Here is a 17,123-nt window from a genome sequence, read left to right as displayed (position 1 = left end):
TTAATATCAGATACATGATATGTGTTCCAGACTGATGAGCTGTATTGAAGTATAGGACTAGCAAATGTTTTGTATGCTCTAGTTAGTAGTGTGATATTACCAGAGAAGAAGCTACGTAGGATTAGATTAACAACTCTTAATGCCTTTTTGGCTATGTAGTTACAGTGGGCTCTAGCACTTAGATCATTTGAGATGAGTACTCCAAGGTCCTTGACAAAGTTTGGATCCTCAACGAAGTCTTGACTATTTAGCTTGTATTTTATTTTCTGATTTTTTTCTGCCAATATGTAAGACAGAGCATTTATTTGTTGAGATTTGAAGTTGCCATTTGATTGACCATTCTGATACATAGTCAAGGTCTTTTTGGAGGGTAGTAGTATTGTCTGTGGTGTTGAATAGCTTTACATCATCAGCGAAGAGAATGTAGTTTCTTTTAATATGATCACAGAGGTCATTTATGTAGAGTATGAAGAGAGTTGGTCCTAAAACACTGCCTTGGAGGACACCACTGTTGACAGGTACAGAATTTGATACCCAATTTTGACCATTTGTTGTCTGTTTGACAGGAATGCTTCTATCCAGTAATGTAGGTGTCCAGAGATACCATAAGATTTTAGTTTTAACTGGGGATATATTTGACAGTAAGATGCAGTACACTAAAAGAGAATAATTATATTAAACTTAAGCAGCAGATAGCACTAGATTTGGCGAAATGGGAAAATCTACAATAATAGGGAGAATATCAACAATCAAGATGAATATATTACCCAGAATTTTATATTTGTTCCAAACAATTCCAATTAGGCTTGGAAAAGATTACTTTGAAGATTTAAATAAAATTGTGCTGAAATATATATGGCAAGGTAAGAAAGCGAGAATAAAGTTAAAACTTTTGCAGGATGCTAAAATAAGAGGAGGATTTGGTTTGCCTAATTGGGAGTTGTATTACCAAGCTACAAATCTGATGTGGGTTAAGGAATGGATAACATTAAGAAATACTAGATTATGACATTAGAAGGGCACGATCTGTTGTTGTGGTGGCATGCTTTTTTATGGTATAAAGGAGGTATTTTAGAAGACATTATATACGGGAGTCTCTGTGGTTAAAGATTAAAAGACAGTGTTATTTGAAAATTCTAGTCTGGTTATCGACTAATGAAGCATTTTCTTATCCTATAATATACAAAAAGGAACAAACAGGTGAAATATTGAATGAAAAGGGTGAACTTAAATCTATGCAAAAACTAGAGGAACAAGGTATAAAGATGAATTGGTTTTCATATGCGCAAATACATTCAAGGTATGATAAAGATTCTAAAACAGAAGGTTTCTATGATAAACTGACTGACTTAGCTAAGATTTTGACAGGTACTGATGAAAAGATGATTAAAAAATTGTATGGATATCTATTAGAAATTAAACTAGAAGAAGAACAAGTTAAAGAAACTATGATTGCTTGGGGGAAGAATTTTGGATATGGGATTGATTTAGAGAAATGGCAAAAACCGTGGTCTCAAAATTATAAAATGACATCAACAGCATATAAAGAAAATTTGTATACGATGTTTTACAGGTGGCATTTTCCCCTGACAAGAATAGCAAGAATGTTCAAGAATAAATCCAAAAAATGTTGGAAATGTCATCAGACACCTGGCTCATATTACCATATGTGGTGGATATGTGCTGATGCTAAAAAATATTGGACTAAAATCCACATGTGGTTGGAAAAAATGACAAAAAAGCATATAGATTTGAAACCAGAGATATTTTTATTGGAAATTTTACCTGAAATATATAGTAAAGACTTGAAATACTTGATTGTAAATGTGTTAACAGTGGCTAGGATTGTATTTGCTAAAAACTGGAAAAATGAGAAAAAACACCATCACAGGAGGAAATCATTAAGAAAATATTGGAGATTTCCGGTTTGAAGGGCTTTGGTGACAGCAGGAATTTGCGATCGTGCGTGGTTTCTGTCTGGGCTCGCCGCTGGAGCGCCCTGAGCCGGCTGGTTTCGGGGCTAAGCCACCCCATAGAGGTGGTGAAGAGTGGGGAGACTGCCAGCAGGATCGAGGAGAGCCACATTTCTCCTCCACAGCTGGCCATTACTCCCTTTCCCGAAGGCAGTAGGAGCGGTGGTCAGAAATGGCCACCTCAAAGAAGAACTCAACCAGAAAAGAACGTGCAGGAGGAAGATAAGACCGGGTGACCGGGTTAAGTTGAAAAAGCAACAACTAAGGTACCCTGGAATTTAAATTTTACAAAAAATAACATCGCTCCCAAAGAAGAGTTGGAAGCAGCTAAGGAAAGTGAAAAGGGAAAGGTTTGGCTTTTTTTTCTTCTCTCTCCTTCCTTATATTGACAACTAAGAGACCTAAATAAGAAATCAGAAAAATCTGCTTTGGCATCAATAGGCAATTAAGCTGAAAATATAACTAAATGCCAGAGGGACAATAAAGATTTCTGGACATTAAAAACTTTTTCTTCTATAAGCAGGAAGGGAGAGAAAAAGAATAAAGGCAGGATCTGGAAAAGGGAGGAGACTGCCTGGACTTTAAAAGAATCTAAAGTAAAATTTAACTGAAACTTTGCAACTAAATAGTAACCCCAGGAAGAGAAAGTGAAAAAAAAACAAAGAGTAAAAAGAAACAGCTTGTGTGTATTTGGATTACTTGGTGACTTTTGGATTTTTGGTTATTATATTTGAATGACTAAAACTAATTGGGTGGTTGTTTAAATTTTTTATGATAGCATCACTTCTGGATGAATTGAAAATAGAACTTAAAAAGTACAAAGAAGATGCACAAGAAGGGAAGGGTTCTTTTGGCTTCGTTTTTCAATTTTTAGAAATGGAGATCTGGAACTATGAGAAACAACAAGAAAAGACTCCAAAACAAGAAGACTGGGACAAAGAAGAAGCCATCTTTAATGAACAAGTAACTCTATGTGAGGAAGAAAAAGGAAAGGGGGGAAAGAGAATGGAGAATTTAAGACTTAAAAAAACAACCAAAGAAAAGAAAAATAATTCAAAAAATAAGTATAATACTGGAAAGCAACAGAAAAGGGGAATACGGAAGAGGGAAATAGAGGTAGAGAGACAAAGGGGTAAAAGGGGGAGAGAGAAGAAGAGAGGGAAGAAGGAAAGGAAAAAAAGTCACAAAGGTCCGGAGCAAATATAAAGAAAGAGGACCTATTTAGAGATAATGGGTGAAAATCTAACTGAAAAAGGGATTCTGTAAAGGTACATAAGATTGTATTGTTATACTTGAAATAGAAATAACTTTAGAAAATTGGAAACAACATATGATTAGAATGAGGGACAAAATAGTGTAATTTAGTGAAATGTTTGTGAATAAAATAAATGAAATAAAATAAATGAGAAAATTGAATTAGGAAGGAACGGGAACATTTTAATTAGTCAATGTTTTATAAAATATAAGTGAAGGGGGGGAATTAACTATGGAAAGTTTATAATTGTTCCCATAGAAGTATGATATTTAATTGAAAAGTAATGTGAAAAATGTTAAGACTTTAATGAATATTAATATTAATGATAGAATTGAAATGGAATGGAATGTTGTTTTAATTATATACATTTATAATTTTTTCTTTTTTTAACAATACAGTGTGTATTTTAAGAATGTACCAAGCAGAATCCGAATGGAAGTTATGTATTATATTGAGTGTGATAATTTTAGGGGAAAGATACAAAGGCATCATATTCCAATCAGTAACTACAGGAGAAAGTTTGTTTAATGAGAAAAGATAATAGACAATTGAAACAGGACAGACAAAAAATATAAATATAATGATTTGAATTGAGATGAAATAAATAAAATAAAATTGAGGAAATTAAAAGAGGGGAGAAGCTATGTAGAAAATATAAAATAGTAATAAGATATGGAATAGAATATAAAAATGAGCATGAACCTGAATTTGCGTCTGTACGAAGAAATGTAACCCGGGATTATGCTGCTTTCAAAAAAGATGTTTTATTTGTATTTCTTTTCTGTGAAAACTCAAATAAAATTTACAAAAAAAAAGAAAAAGAAAATATTGCAATGTGCTGAAATGAGTAGATTGACATTTGAAATTAGAGAACAAGATGATAAACAATTTTATAAAATTTGGGATCTATTCTATCAATGGTTAGACAATAAAAAATGATAATGAAATATGTAGATTTTTAGAACATAATGAATATATAAAGATGTTTTTTATTATATCTACAAAATGATTATAGGATAAATTTGAGATGATAATATGAACCGTCATAAAACAAATTAAGTAAAATATGATTATTTCATAAAGCATGAATGAATAAAAGTATAGTCAAATGATTGGTTAATAATGTTATTAATGTATTCAATATTTGGCTGAAAATATGAGAGTATATACAATGTAATTCTAATTGAAGACTACGAAATGGAAGCACAAAACAATTTGTAAACCAACCGGCACACTGTATGTATACATATGGAAGATGGCTTGATGTTTTTATGTTTTGTTTGTTTATGTTTGTTTTAAAAACCAATAAAAATTTAAAAAAAGATTTTAATTTTAGGAGTAGTTTATCGTGTACCACTGAATCAAAGGCTTTACAGAAGTCTATGTAGATTGTGTCTATTGCTTTGCCCTGATCGAGTTGTGTAGTCCATATGTTTTTGCAGTGTAAGAGTTGCAGATTACATGATTTTTTTTTCCTAAAACCAAATTGTTTATTAGAGAGTAGGTTGTTTGTTTCTGAGTGGAGGATGATGGATTGGTTAATAATTGATTCCATGACTTTACCGGTGATGCAGCATAAGGAGATTGGTCTGTAATTTTCAACTAGGCTGGGGTCTCCCTTTTTGAAGATAGTTTTGGCAAGGAGCTGGTCCTGAAAGATTTTTCAAAGATTATGCTTAGAGGTTCGGCTATGGCAGTGGGTATCTTTTTTAAGAAGTAGGCACATATTCCATCCAGTCCAATAGATAGATTTTGGCAAAAGGAATTTTTTTAAAGAAGAGTCCTTCTTCCAAATTTTAATGCTGGAACAAGATTCAGTAGGACAGGCATTTCCTTTTAAAATATAAAATTAGCATTTATAAATGTGGACGAGAAAAGCCAGTAAAAAGCAAAATATTAAATATGCACTTATAGTATATTTTTGGCTCAGTATTGACCAAACTCCACACAAGCAATTGATACCTACAGGATATAAGAATAGAGATCCTAAGAATTGTTGCATAAGTATCCAATGCAAAATTAATTGCCTAGCTCTGTTATAGCACAAAGAAGATTTATGATGTTGCAGGATATTGATAACAATATAAATAATTGTTAATAGAACTAGAGAAGTATAATTATTGACTTCAATCTGGGTTTTTCATATAATTGCCTACTGAAGCTTCTTCTTCCTTTTTTGTTGCAAAATTTATAAATGCTCATTGCACTTGAAAGAATGATGTTCTCTGGCTTCTCAGCTATTATTTCTAGTATTGAAAGCTCTGATCACTGAAATCAGTGGCTTTATTCTTCAATAGCAACCATCTTTCTCATTTTTCCTGTAACTTGTCCATCTTGCACTGATCCCACACTGGCCTCTATGCACTTGGTGAAATGTTCATTTTTTCCCCCTATGGAGTGCTGATTCCTGTAAAAAGAAGGGCTGGAATGTGTTTAAATTTTATTACTTTATTTCTACAGTAGAAATAAAGAACTATTACTGAGTAAATATAAAGTAACACATTAAAAATAAGGACTCTTTAGAGATCAAGGCCTCACATGCTACATACTCATTTCTGTAAAAAGTCTAATTATGATAAAAAAAATTCTTGTTGTCCTTGTTCGGTTGCTAGTTTTCTTGCTGCCTGATTAAAATAATCGATTGTTTCAAGGTAAAGCATCAATTTGCAAATTATATTCATCTCAATATCTCCAATACAGCTAGGGCAGAAATGTTGTGAAATATTGAGGCAGTGTCTGGAGTTTGTGAGAGCTTAGATGGGATGAAACTTGAAGGATTTGGAAGTTATCTTGGACTTACTAAGGTCCATGCTATAGGCAGGAGACTTTTTTCCCAGTTTCAATTGTTCTAGCGGCAGTCCTACTTGGAGAAGGAGGCCTTTCCAGCATTGACTCACATTCTTATCAATAATACCTGTATGGATTATTGCAATGCACTTTTCATGGGAGCTGCTTCTGTGAACTACTCAGAAGCTGAAATTGATGCCAAATTTTGTGGTCCACATGGTGGAGTTTAAGAACTACCACAAACATTGTGTTATGGGCACTGCATTGATGTTCAGTGAGCTTCTAAGTGCAATTCATGGTGCTGGTTTCAAATCTACAATATTTAATTGTCAAAATCATCCTCTTTCCAAGTAGAACCTTCCCATCTGGTACAGTAAAATGATGAAACTTGGAATATCCAAGTACCACAAAGTATGGAGAAGATCCCCCAAAACATGTCCCCCCCCCCCATGCCTCTTTGGGTTATGTCTACCTTCATGGTGTAAAGGAATCCTTCTACAGGGGCATTTGAAACCTATGGGACAGGATTTCTACTTTGCATTTATTGTTGCTTTATTGTGTCGATTTTTATATGACTGTAATCTAATAATAAGTCAAAGCCAATTGTATATTATATCTTCAAACTTTCAGAGCTCTTAGTTCTGGGCCATGAATAAGAAGTTTCAATTACTTTACAAACTTTTCGTCTCAGTGGTTAATGAAATAATCCATTTTTCCCATAAACTTTTGATGTGATTCAGCTTTTTAAAAAAAATATATATATCAAGACCAGCGTTCTGATCTACATCCAACCTAATATCCAGGTAGGAAAAGCTGACAACTAAAGATAATACTGCAACAAAATCTCCAAAAGAACAGCATTTTAAATACGTTCTCGAATTGAGCCAGAACGACACTTCGACCGCCAACCGTAATCATCCGCCCCTTCCGAATCTTTGAATTAGCTCCGCCTGCCTGCCTGAACACCCGCCTTAGGCTCCGCCCCCGAACACGGCGCAGCCAGTCAACGCAAGGCTATGACATCAGCGCAGGGAAGCCGACCCGGGGAAGTAACGAGAGTGAAACATCGTTGCGATTCCTTTTCCTGTCTCCGCGCTCGAAAGAGGCAGCGAGCCGGCCGCTGGGATCGGGACAGACCCGAAGAAGCGGCGGCTTATTCCGAAGAGACCCAGGGGAAGCCGAGAGAACAACTCTCTATGCTCAAACCGGAGGAAAGGAATAGCCCAGAAGAAACCGTGCCTTTAAGAAGCAGCGAGGCGGGAAGAAATTGAGTTTTGATCCGGCTGTTTTGCGCAAACTTCCTACGAGCGTGGGGACGAAGGAGAGGAAGCGGGAGGGAGAAGAGGCAGGGCGAGGCGGGCAGGGTGGAACCCGCAGTTTGGCTGTGTCCGCTTCGGACTGAACGATGCTGTCTAACTCTCAGAATCAGAACCCTCAAATACTTTTCCCCAATCCGCCACCGGCTCCGCCGCCGCCGCCGCCACACCAGCCTCCGCAGCAGCAGCAGCAGCAGCAGCTGGCCCAACAACAACAGCAGCAGCAGCAACAACAACAACAACAGTTTCCCCAGTTCCACCTGAAGTCTGTCCTCCCGATAAAGAAAAACGCCATCACGGATGATTACAGGGTCACCACGCAAGTGCTGGGACTGGGGATTAATGGAAAAGTTTTGGAAATCTTAAACAGGAAAACCGGGGACAAATTTGCCTTGAAGGTAAGGCTTTGTCAAATTTGATTTGAATTTACGGCCTCTTCTCTGCGTCTCTGGTTGCTCTTCGCCTTTGCGGTTTTATACTGTATTTTGGCAGGAACCGGGAGTTCTGTGTAAATGGGAACTTCCCCACTAAGCTAAAATAAATCGGACCGGTTCTGATGCATGGACCGCACTCAGGGTGTTTTGGCCACTCCTGTAGGTGATTCTATAACGGACTTGAATGTTCTCGATCGGTCCATTCCGAACCACAAAAGTTGTTCCGTGTTAGTGCGTGACGTGTGTGGGGAAGGCTGGTTGCCGTGGTGTTGTGGTTTGAACCCCCGTACGGCGAAAAGTGTGATCGGAGGCGGTCCTTTGTGGTTTAGGAGGAGTCCCACACTTAAGTGCATTCACCAGCGGAAAGTTTCTCTCTCTCTCCCTCGCCTGGCCTCTATTTAGGTGAAGGACTGCTGGAAGATGTAATCTAGTTTCCTGTCCCTTCTAACCGATACTTCCCCATTCAGCGTTGGATCGGATAGGAATTCCCCAGGGGGGAGGAAGTCCCAAAGTAAAAAACCGCAGACTCGCCGCCTTTCACGCCAAAGGGATCTGACACTCGTGGGATGGCGGGACTTTGGCATTGAATTCCCCCTCCGGGACCCCGTAACTTATTTCATGCTTCCTTCGTAGTTCCTACGCAGTTTTCCTACGTAGTAGCCGAAGGACACCTCCACCCCGCTCCCTTACTCATAGAAAAAAAAAGCTGCTTGAATCTCGGTTGGTTTGTCATGGAGTCTAGAATTAGGGGTCTCCAACCTTGGCAACTTTAAGCCTGGAAGGACTTCAACTCCCAGAATTCCCCAGGCTGGGGAATTCTGGGAGTTGAAGTCCTTCCAGGCTTAAAGTTGCCAAGGTTGGAGACCCTGGGGATTGCCCTACCTTGGGGTGGGGTGGGAGAAAAGAGCGGGAGGCAGATCGGAGAAAAATAAAAGGAGAAAGCTTTGCGTGCATAGCAGCTGCTGGTTGAGGGGCTGATAAATCCCGTGAGGCCCTTTGAGAAAACCAGTGCGGGATCTAAGGTTGGAGTGCCTGATTAGGAAACGTAAATCCCTTTGAGATTTGGACCCCCAGGCCGTGGAGGCTCCTTCTGGCGCAGCCGGGCCTGGTTTTTCTCCTCCACCCCACCTCCTTTCTTTCAGGGAAAAAAAGTCCCGTTGGCTGAAAAAGTGCCTGGTTTCAGCCGAGGGGGGCGGGGTGGGGGGAATGAAAGCAAATTCACCAGCAACCTTTGTTTTTTGTTTGTTGTTTTGCGGTCGGGAAAAGAATGAGAAGAGCGCCGTGGGAAGCACTTTTGCCCGGGTATTATTCTCCTGGGGCTGCTGGACCATCGATGCCCCAAAGGGGAGGGGCTTAGAGGAAGAACAACAAAGCAAATGAGGCTGGGGGTGGGGAGCGGGAAATGGAGACTCTTAACCTGTCATCTGAACGTTGTCTGGACGGATCGCTTGTTTGGGGATTTGGACAATGGGAGTCGATTTTAAGGGCTCTTGAATTTCCTGCCACCTCCTCTAAAGTAGATGCTTCCGAAGACAGTTTCATGTAAGGACGTTAAAAGAAATCTCAAGGGGACCCTCTGATGCTCTCCAGATGTGTCAAGACTGTAACTCCTAGAAGACAGCAATCCTGTAAGGTGCTAAGCCAGCATATCTGGAAGGAACAAGTTTGGGACCATCTGTTGCATTGTTTCTAAACACCAGAACATTTATCACTTCCAGATAGATGCATACAAATCCTGCCTTGGTTAGAATGGCATGTGAAAATGAGGGTATTTATGCACATAGCATTAAACACATTTGGAGGGGTATTTCCTACGAAATCAGTATAAAATCCTGGCTTAAGTTAAATTGACAACGTGTGACACTTTTCCATTTGTGCTATATAAGAATTTCAGGTGTTCTTGAAGAAACATGCTGGCATTCTAATTAATTTCAAAGCACAGTAATTTGTGAAAACATGCTCAGTTTGTATTTGTTTTTGTGAAATTCATATGCATTTTGGGTAGTTTAAATAGGTATATTATTGTTGGAAGAAATATCCTTCTGGGTTCAGCTCCAAGTGGGGAAGAAAGACACTGGAAACATGGTGACTGCTTGGAAAGATGGTTTAATGGTAGACAGGATCATGTGCCTTGAGGGAAGAAAGAAGGCCAGAGATGTTGGGAGTCCCTTGGTTTTATACCCTCTGTTGCAATTTGAATTTGAGCTTGTATTCTGATTGGTTGTCAGTCTCCCATGGGGCCATGCAGGAGCAACTCTGTAGGCTGTCTTGAGTCCCAGGCTTGGTTGAGCCTTGCTGGATGATGATATAATGAAAGGGCTTTGGGAAATTCCTATTATAGCTCTATCTGGAGTAGATCTTTGTTATGTAAAATAGACTGGCCTAGGCCAGAGTAATGGTCCATTAGCAAAGGTGAGTTGGGTTGGGTTTCTGCCTCTTTGAGTCTCTACTTTTCTTTTTAGGGGAAATATTCTGCCTTTTTAGTATATCCTAAAATATTTCATCTTCCTAGGAGAGGGGTGGGTTTTAACTTCCAGCATTATATAGATGAGAATGAAAGTTGAAAAGGAATTACCTGGAAGATAAGTGAACTGAACCTGAGGTTTGGTGCTCCACAACTGTTGTCAATCATTTATAACACAAGGCTGGCAATGGTTCTTCTTACTAAGGTTGGGGGACATATATTTTTATCTTCATTCAGCACTGAAACTAACTGGATGACCTTTTGGCCAGCTTGCCCTTTCCATCTTAGCTTGCTAAACAATTTTGCGAAACTGTGGAAGTTACTGCTCCACAATAAAATTAAAAGGCAAATGATTATTTTTGTAAACAGAGCCCTGACGGAATAAAGTAGGGATGACTGATAAAGCCTTGAAGAATTAGATAGAAGTATCAGATAGATAGAAGTATTATAAACCGTTCCTTCCCCCTCCCCTCCCCTTTTTGGTGCCTTTGAATCAGTGTTGATTCCTGGCAATTGCCAGGACAAGTCCCTGCAATTCTCTTGGCAAGATTTCTTGGAAGTGGTTTGCCTTTGTTGCCCTTCTTCCTAGGACTGAAAGAGAGTGACTGGCCCAAAGTAACTCAGCTGGCTTTGTGCCCAAGATCACAATAGTTAGGCAGCTAAGAGTATTTCAGATACAATGCAATCAATATTAAAATATTTCATTTCACATTCTGTCTTATTTTTCTGCATAGATTTACTGTATATTAATGCATTTGTGAAGTAGGTATCACAGCCATGATATTTTCTTCTGTAAAGCCAAAACTATTTTATAGGTAAGAATATTAAATATGTATTACTGAATGAAAGATAACTAAATATTTGTGAGTCTCCTGATTATTGGTTTGAATTATTCCTATGCAGCATTACTGATTTCTAGTAGAAACTTTTAAGTACTCACAACTTTTAGATAGGTGTCCATAATTTTATACTATTTTTATATGCATATCAAGGTTTGTAAGGATCTGCTTGGAAGTAGACTTTCACACTGTCTGCATTTCCTTTCATATTTTTGGATCTGTTGTCTTTGATTTTTGGTCAGTTTAATAGTGTCTGGGTGGAATATCATTTATCACATACTAGTGAGAGAGGTGCTGGTTTGAATGATCATTAACTATTACTGGATGTGTCTTTGTGATCCTTTTTCAGGATCAACCGACAAAAACATTTTGACATAACTTGAACTGCAAAATGTCAATGCAAAATTGAGTTAAAATTCATTGATGTTCCCTCATATTAAGTCTCATATAATAACAAGTACTTTGAAACAAAATCATATTAACTTTTAAAAAGATAAAATCCTCAGTTCAGGAGAAGAACATTTGGCAGGTTTGTGTGTGTCAAGTCAAGCTGGTGGCTGTGATGTGGTTAAAATTTCACTCCATTTTAATGGGTTGCACATGCACAGCAGGGCTTCCAGTGCACCTGCCATTTGTATATGTATATGTATACACACACACACACACATATATATACACACACACATATATATACACACCATTCCATGGGTTTCTCAATAGGGGTGTCTACAAGGAGAGAGATAAATATACTGTTGAGAAACCCATGGAATGGTATTTACTGAAAATGATTCTGATTTCTAGGTATTCCTTTCACCTGTACGCGCCTACTTATCAGTAATATATTCTTTACAGGGCTGCCAAACTGGTGGCTGGTGGCATGAATGTGTCTGCCAAACCCCAGTTCCATGAAAGGAAAAAGTAGTAAAATGTCACATGATGGCAACGTGACGCCGTGAAGTTTGACACTTGTGCTTTACTACATTAGCTTGGTTTTCAATTTTGTTAAGCCACACTCTAGAAACCCTTTTGGAAAAAACTCACTTGTTTTGAAATGGCTTTAGGAATGCAGTTTAAGTTCTTAGGTAAGATGGATGCTTGTTTCAGAAGAGTAGAACAGTCTGTATTTAAGCCATAAATTTTCTCCCACACATTAGCTGTTTGGGAATGCTATAGACTATCCTGTTAATTGCAATGCTAAAAAACAAGAAGTTACCCTTCTGTTGCAATTAAATCTTACTTCTCTTTTTTTATAAACATCTGCTTTAAAACTAACTGGAAAAAAAAAAAAAACCAACATGGCCATTTCTTCTACAAAGAGAACTGCCAGGTTCCTCCATCACAATATGCCTGTAGTAAAAATGTCGAAGCCATAAAGAGAGGGTAACAGATACTCACAACCAGCTGAATGGCAGATTCCTGCCTTTTGCTTGAGAACACGCACATCTATCACTGTTATTATGTCTGACACACTCTAATGCTTATTTTCCTTCTTAAGCTGTAAATGAGTAGGCTCAACCACTGCTTTGACAGCACAGCATTAATCAATTTGGCAATTGCCTCCACTCTTTAAATTGTATTTTTCCAGTACTCCTGTGTGTGAAATAATCCAAAGAATACGGATAACTGCGGAAGGGAATCCTGCCCCTTCGTCACCATGGCCATCTTGCATTCAAGTATGTGGTTAGATAAGGTCTTCCAAGGTCCATTCATCAGAAACTTACAAAGCTATAGGCATGGATGGAATCCAGCTTTGGCTCTTTAATCAGTTGGAGCCAATTAAAGTGACATTTGTAGCCCAAGAATAAGACACTTGGTGTGAATGGTAAATTGCGGGATGTTCCTTTTATTGGTAAAACTGAAGTGTTTTTTGAGGGAGTATTTTTTGATATGTATGGGTCTCTCGAGGGCATGTGACATCATATGCATCATAATATGGCACAAACAATGCAAACTGTATAAATTATATCACATGTGCAGTGATTCCATGATTCATATAGTTGCACTGGAATCAGGTGGCACCAACATGTAAATACATAAATGTTATGTCTCCTCTTGGAGATTCAAACGAACAAACACAAAGCAGCCGTTTCACAATCAAATCAAACTGAAGGAAAATAACAAGATAACGACTGGCAGAAACGGTTAGAATTCCCCTTCAAAATTCAAACAAACAGAGATCTCTTTGCAGTAACGTCCTCACTCAAATAGACATTTTGTTTCTGGCAAAAGGCACCAGCTCAGCTGTGTCCTTTTATACCCATTAAGGCAACGTGCTAATTAACTGGCTTGCCCTTCAGATTAACGTTTCCTGGTTCTGGCGTCAATCCACGATCTAACAGTCATCAGATTCAAAATTCTAACAGGACCGATCCTTCCAATCACAACACTATCCCCCACCGCAGGGCCCTTCCCCGAGTCTGATGATTAACTTGACGATGTTTCGTTGACAACCCCACTCTGTCTCCCACAGCCAATGGAGGCGTCACTGTCCAATTGTCTCAGGTGGTCTACACATTGGAGACTTGGAAAAGAAATACCGTTCTGCGACCAAGCCACCAACGGATTGTGCAAACGCAACCAGGACATTCCGAGCACCAAAGGGAGATGAAGGTTCGAGGTGATATAAAACTTATCGCCTCCTCATGATCCCCAATGATCATACGCACTGGCTGGGTGGCGAAACGAATGGGCCCAGACTTGAGCACACGTCCATCCACGGTTTCCACCTTAATGGGTGGATGTACAGCAACCAATGGGATCCCATAGTGCGTAGCAAAAGCTCGGTCCATAAAGCTGGTTGTAGCCCCTGAGTCCACCAACGCAACAGCGGGAATTCCCTCCTTCTGTGACTGTAGAAAAATTGAGTGTCCAAAAGTAAATGCCGAGGAGGGCCAGGATTTGCTTGAGCAATTTGAGGTGGGGATGTGAAATGTGTCCGACCTAGGGTTTCCTTGAGATCAGGTCTACCCTGTTTTCCTGACGAGACAAGAGTGGTTTCAGGTACGGATCTGCGGGTCCCTCTCCGTTTGCAGGAATTAACAAAATGTCCCAGACCCCGCAATAAAGGCACAAGCCTTCCTGGAACCTTCTCGATCGTTCTCGTACCGTTAAGTGAGGCGGAGTGCACCTAACTCCATCGGCTCCTCAACATTAACCGTGGGTTGGAAAACTCTCGGTGGCGTGGGATGTGCACGAAAAAGCGAAGATGGTTCCATACCGAACCGTTTGCGTCCACGTTGCTGTAAACGAGCTTCAATTAAAAGCACTGAACTATCAATGCATCCAAAGTCAAAGCCCTCTCTGCATGGACCAGCTCATCTTTGATGGCATCAGACAAACCTTCCTGGAATGCAGCCATATGAGCCGGTTCGTTCCAATTGGAGTCCAAACACAGCAAGCGAAATTCTGCAACGTAATCCTGCAGAGAACGTTTCCCCTGATTTATATCCCATAAACGTCTGTCCACAGTTTGTATCTTAATTGGGTTCTCAAACATCACTCCCATTTGTTGAAGAAAATCCTGGAAATCATTCAACAACGGGCTATCTTGAACTAACAAAGGAGTAGCCCAATTAGCAGCCTGCCCAGATAAGAGGCTAAGAATGAATCCTGTCTTGGCCCGATCATTTGGAAAGTTTTCAGGCCTCAAGGACATAAATAATTGACACTGCCCCAGAAATGCCGGAAACATGTCTGTTTGCCCAGAAAATTTCTCCGGCATGGATACTGGGCTTTTCCTCACAGGAGGGGCAGGGGGAACAGCAGCAGGGCTTGGTAAGCTGGAAACATAATTCAGCAATTGTGTTACCTGATTCTGAAGCGTCACATTGCTTTGCAGTAGCTGATTTATTTGCTGTTGCTGCTGCTCTACCAAATGCTGCAGTTGATTTAAATCCATCTTGCTTGAAAGATGGTTTGTTTAGGCCAGAAACAATAATGTTATGTCTCCTCTTAGAGATTCAAACGAACAAACACAAAGCAGCCGTTCACAATCAAATCAAACTGAAGGAAAATAACAAGATAACGACTGGCAGAAACGGTTAGAATTCCCCTTCAAAATTCAAACAAACAGAGATCTCTTTGCAGTAACGTCCTCACTCAAATAGACATTTTGTTTCTGGCAAAAGGCACCAGCTCAGCGGTGTCCTTTTATACCCATTAAGGCAACGTGCTAATTAACTGGCTTGCCCTTCAGATTAACGTTTCCTGGTTCTGACGTCAATCCACGATCTAACAGTCATCAGATTCAAAATTCCTAACAGGACCGATCCTTCCAATCACAACACATAAACATCATAATGTACATAATGTGTGCACCAAATGCCAGTGTTAACATAAGACATTGTATATTTGCAAGTTATGTGCCCAAATGTGCCAATTAGTTGGGAGCAGAAATGCAGTGAAATTGTCTGTTACATCCTTCCAAACACAATCTAGACATTTTACCTTTAACACCTTTATATTGTTTTACTGGCAAATAAAAATATTAGCATTTTTATGGCGTTCGGAATATGCAAAGAGCTTCATCTATATTGTTACTTATTTCTAAAATTTATCAACAAGGGCACATCAATGTTCATAATAAAATGATTGAATTGTCTTCAAGAGTATTTCCATGCATACATTTAAGTCATGCTTACAAATAATTCTAAATAAGCTGCTTTCTTTTTCTTAGAGGAAGTTCTTTCTTTAGTGACCACAATAGGGACTGGCAACTTGATTACTAAGTAACTTCTTATTTAGGCAATCTCTACATTCTGCAAGGAAGTGAGGGACCAGATCAGGCACAGGGCAACACATTCTAACTGACTGCAATGGAAGACACACAAAAGAAATGAGGGGGAGAGTGTGTCATATATGTGTACCTTGGTCACAGAGTTATTTTTTCTTCAGATGGTTGCTGCATGAGGCAATAAGCAAGGTTTATATTAGCTAGAGCTATACACTAATGCTGGAGTGGAGAATTGAGAGACAGTGGCTTGCCTACCTACAATCACTATTCGGTGTTCGTAGTTGTCCTAAGGTGAGACTTCACTTGGGCTTTATATTTCATTATGGTATGCCAACCACAAATACTCCATTGGACAACTATTTTGTAAAATCTTCACAGTTACTACTTCTAAACTTCATATTTCATTGGTACCTCTCTCCACAATTGCTTTGTTAGTGTTTTTCTTACTGCCCTGGGGAATGAATTTAAGTAAACTTTTGAATGGAAATCAAGTTACTTCAAACTTGAGCACAGCTATAAGTTATCGCTTCCGGGTTATTCAAAATGGTCAAGTTGAAGGGCAGTCTTATTCTTTAAAACAACCTGTTTGTTTACCTTTTATGCTTAAAGTTCATTTTACTGGTGATGGATGAAGGGACCATGTAGGTGAATACAGAAGTACACTGTTTTCATGCAGTCATTATCTGCCTGTCTATGACAAAAGGAAGTGATTTGGCAGTGTCAACACAAAAGAACTGAACAAATCAGATACCAGGAAATTATTGCAACAGGATTTGCTGTGTTTCTGTTGATGCTGTAAAGGTTGTGAAGGAACTAACTGTTGACAGGAGCTAAAACTGAAACTTTCCCTGAAATTTCATGTTTAAGTTATGAAACAAATACTGTTCATCTAAGGTTTTCTATAGTATTTTTAATATTTTTATTATCTTCTCAATACAATTTGTTTCCAGTATAGTTTTCTCAGTTGCCATAATCTCACAGCTGTAGCTGCCTAACTAAGTTATAAAGGAATTGAAATTAAAGAGATTTGGAAAACCCAGTTGGGGAAATGTGCCGTGATAGGAAAAAATGACAATTTCCTGAAGAATTTTATAAAATTTGACAAATATTAAGGGAAATTACATTTTTCCATTCTCATTTCTGCACTGTACAATCAAAATCTGACTTGTTTTGTTAAGGAAGAGGTTCTCAAATATGAATTGTGACTCCAGAGAACATTATGAGTATTATGGGTAATACTTTAGAAAAAAAAAACCCTCAGCTTTGCAAATGGAAACTAAAAAAACTGTCAAAACTTACTTGGATTTGTTTCTCACTTTGCTG

At 38.8% G+C, this 17,123-nt stretch overlaps 1 protein-coding gene across 2 annotated transcripts in view; it reads left to right on the top strand.

Moving 5' to 3' along the window:
• The first annotated feature begins 7,039 nt into the window (after window positions 1-7,039).
• MAPKAPK2 (MAPK activated protein kinase 2) overlaps window positions 7,040-17,123 on the top strand; it is an 89,716-nt gene continuing 79,632 nt past the window's right edge. Inside the window, exon 1 of one of the 2 annotated variants that reach the window (XM_026715546.2) lies at window positions 7,040-7,729. In XM_026715546.2, coding sequence (XP_026571331.2) covers window positions 7,421-7,729 — 309 coding nt within the window. In that variant the 5' untranslated portion in view covers window positions 7,040-7,420. The remainder of the gene's footprint in view (window positions 7,730-17,123) is intronic. The other variant, XM_087929375.1, reaches the window with a different exon arrangement.

The sequence above is a fragment of the Pseudonaja textilis genome, chromosome 3 (assembly GCF_049901715.1).
Source record: "Pseudonaja textilis isolate UNSWEBS1 chromosome 3, rPseTex1.2, whole genome shotgun sequence".
NCBI classification, from domain to species: domain Eukaryota; kingdom Metazoa; phylum Chordata; class Lepidosauria; order Squamata; family Elapidae; genus Pseudonaja; species Pseudonaja textilis.
Note: the sequence above shows the minus strand (reverse complement) of the source record. Positions and strands in the feature narration are given on the sequence as shown.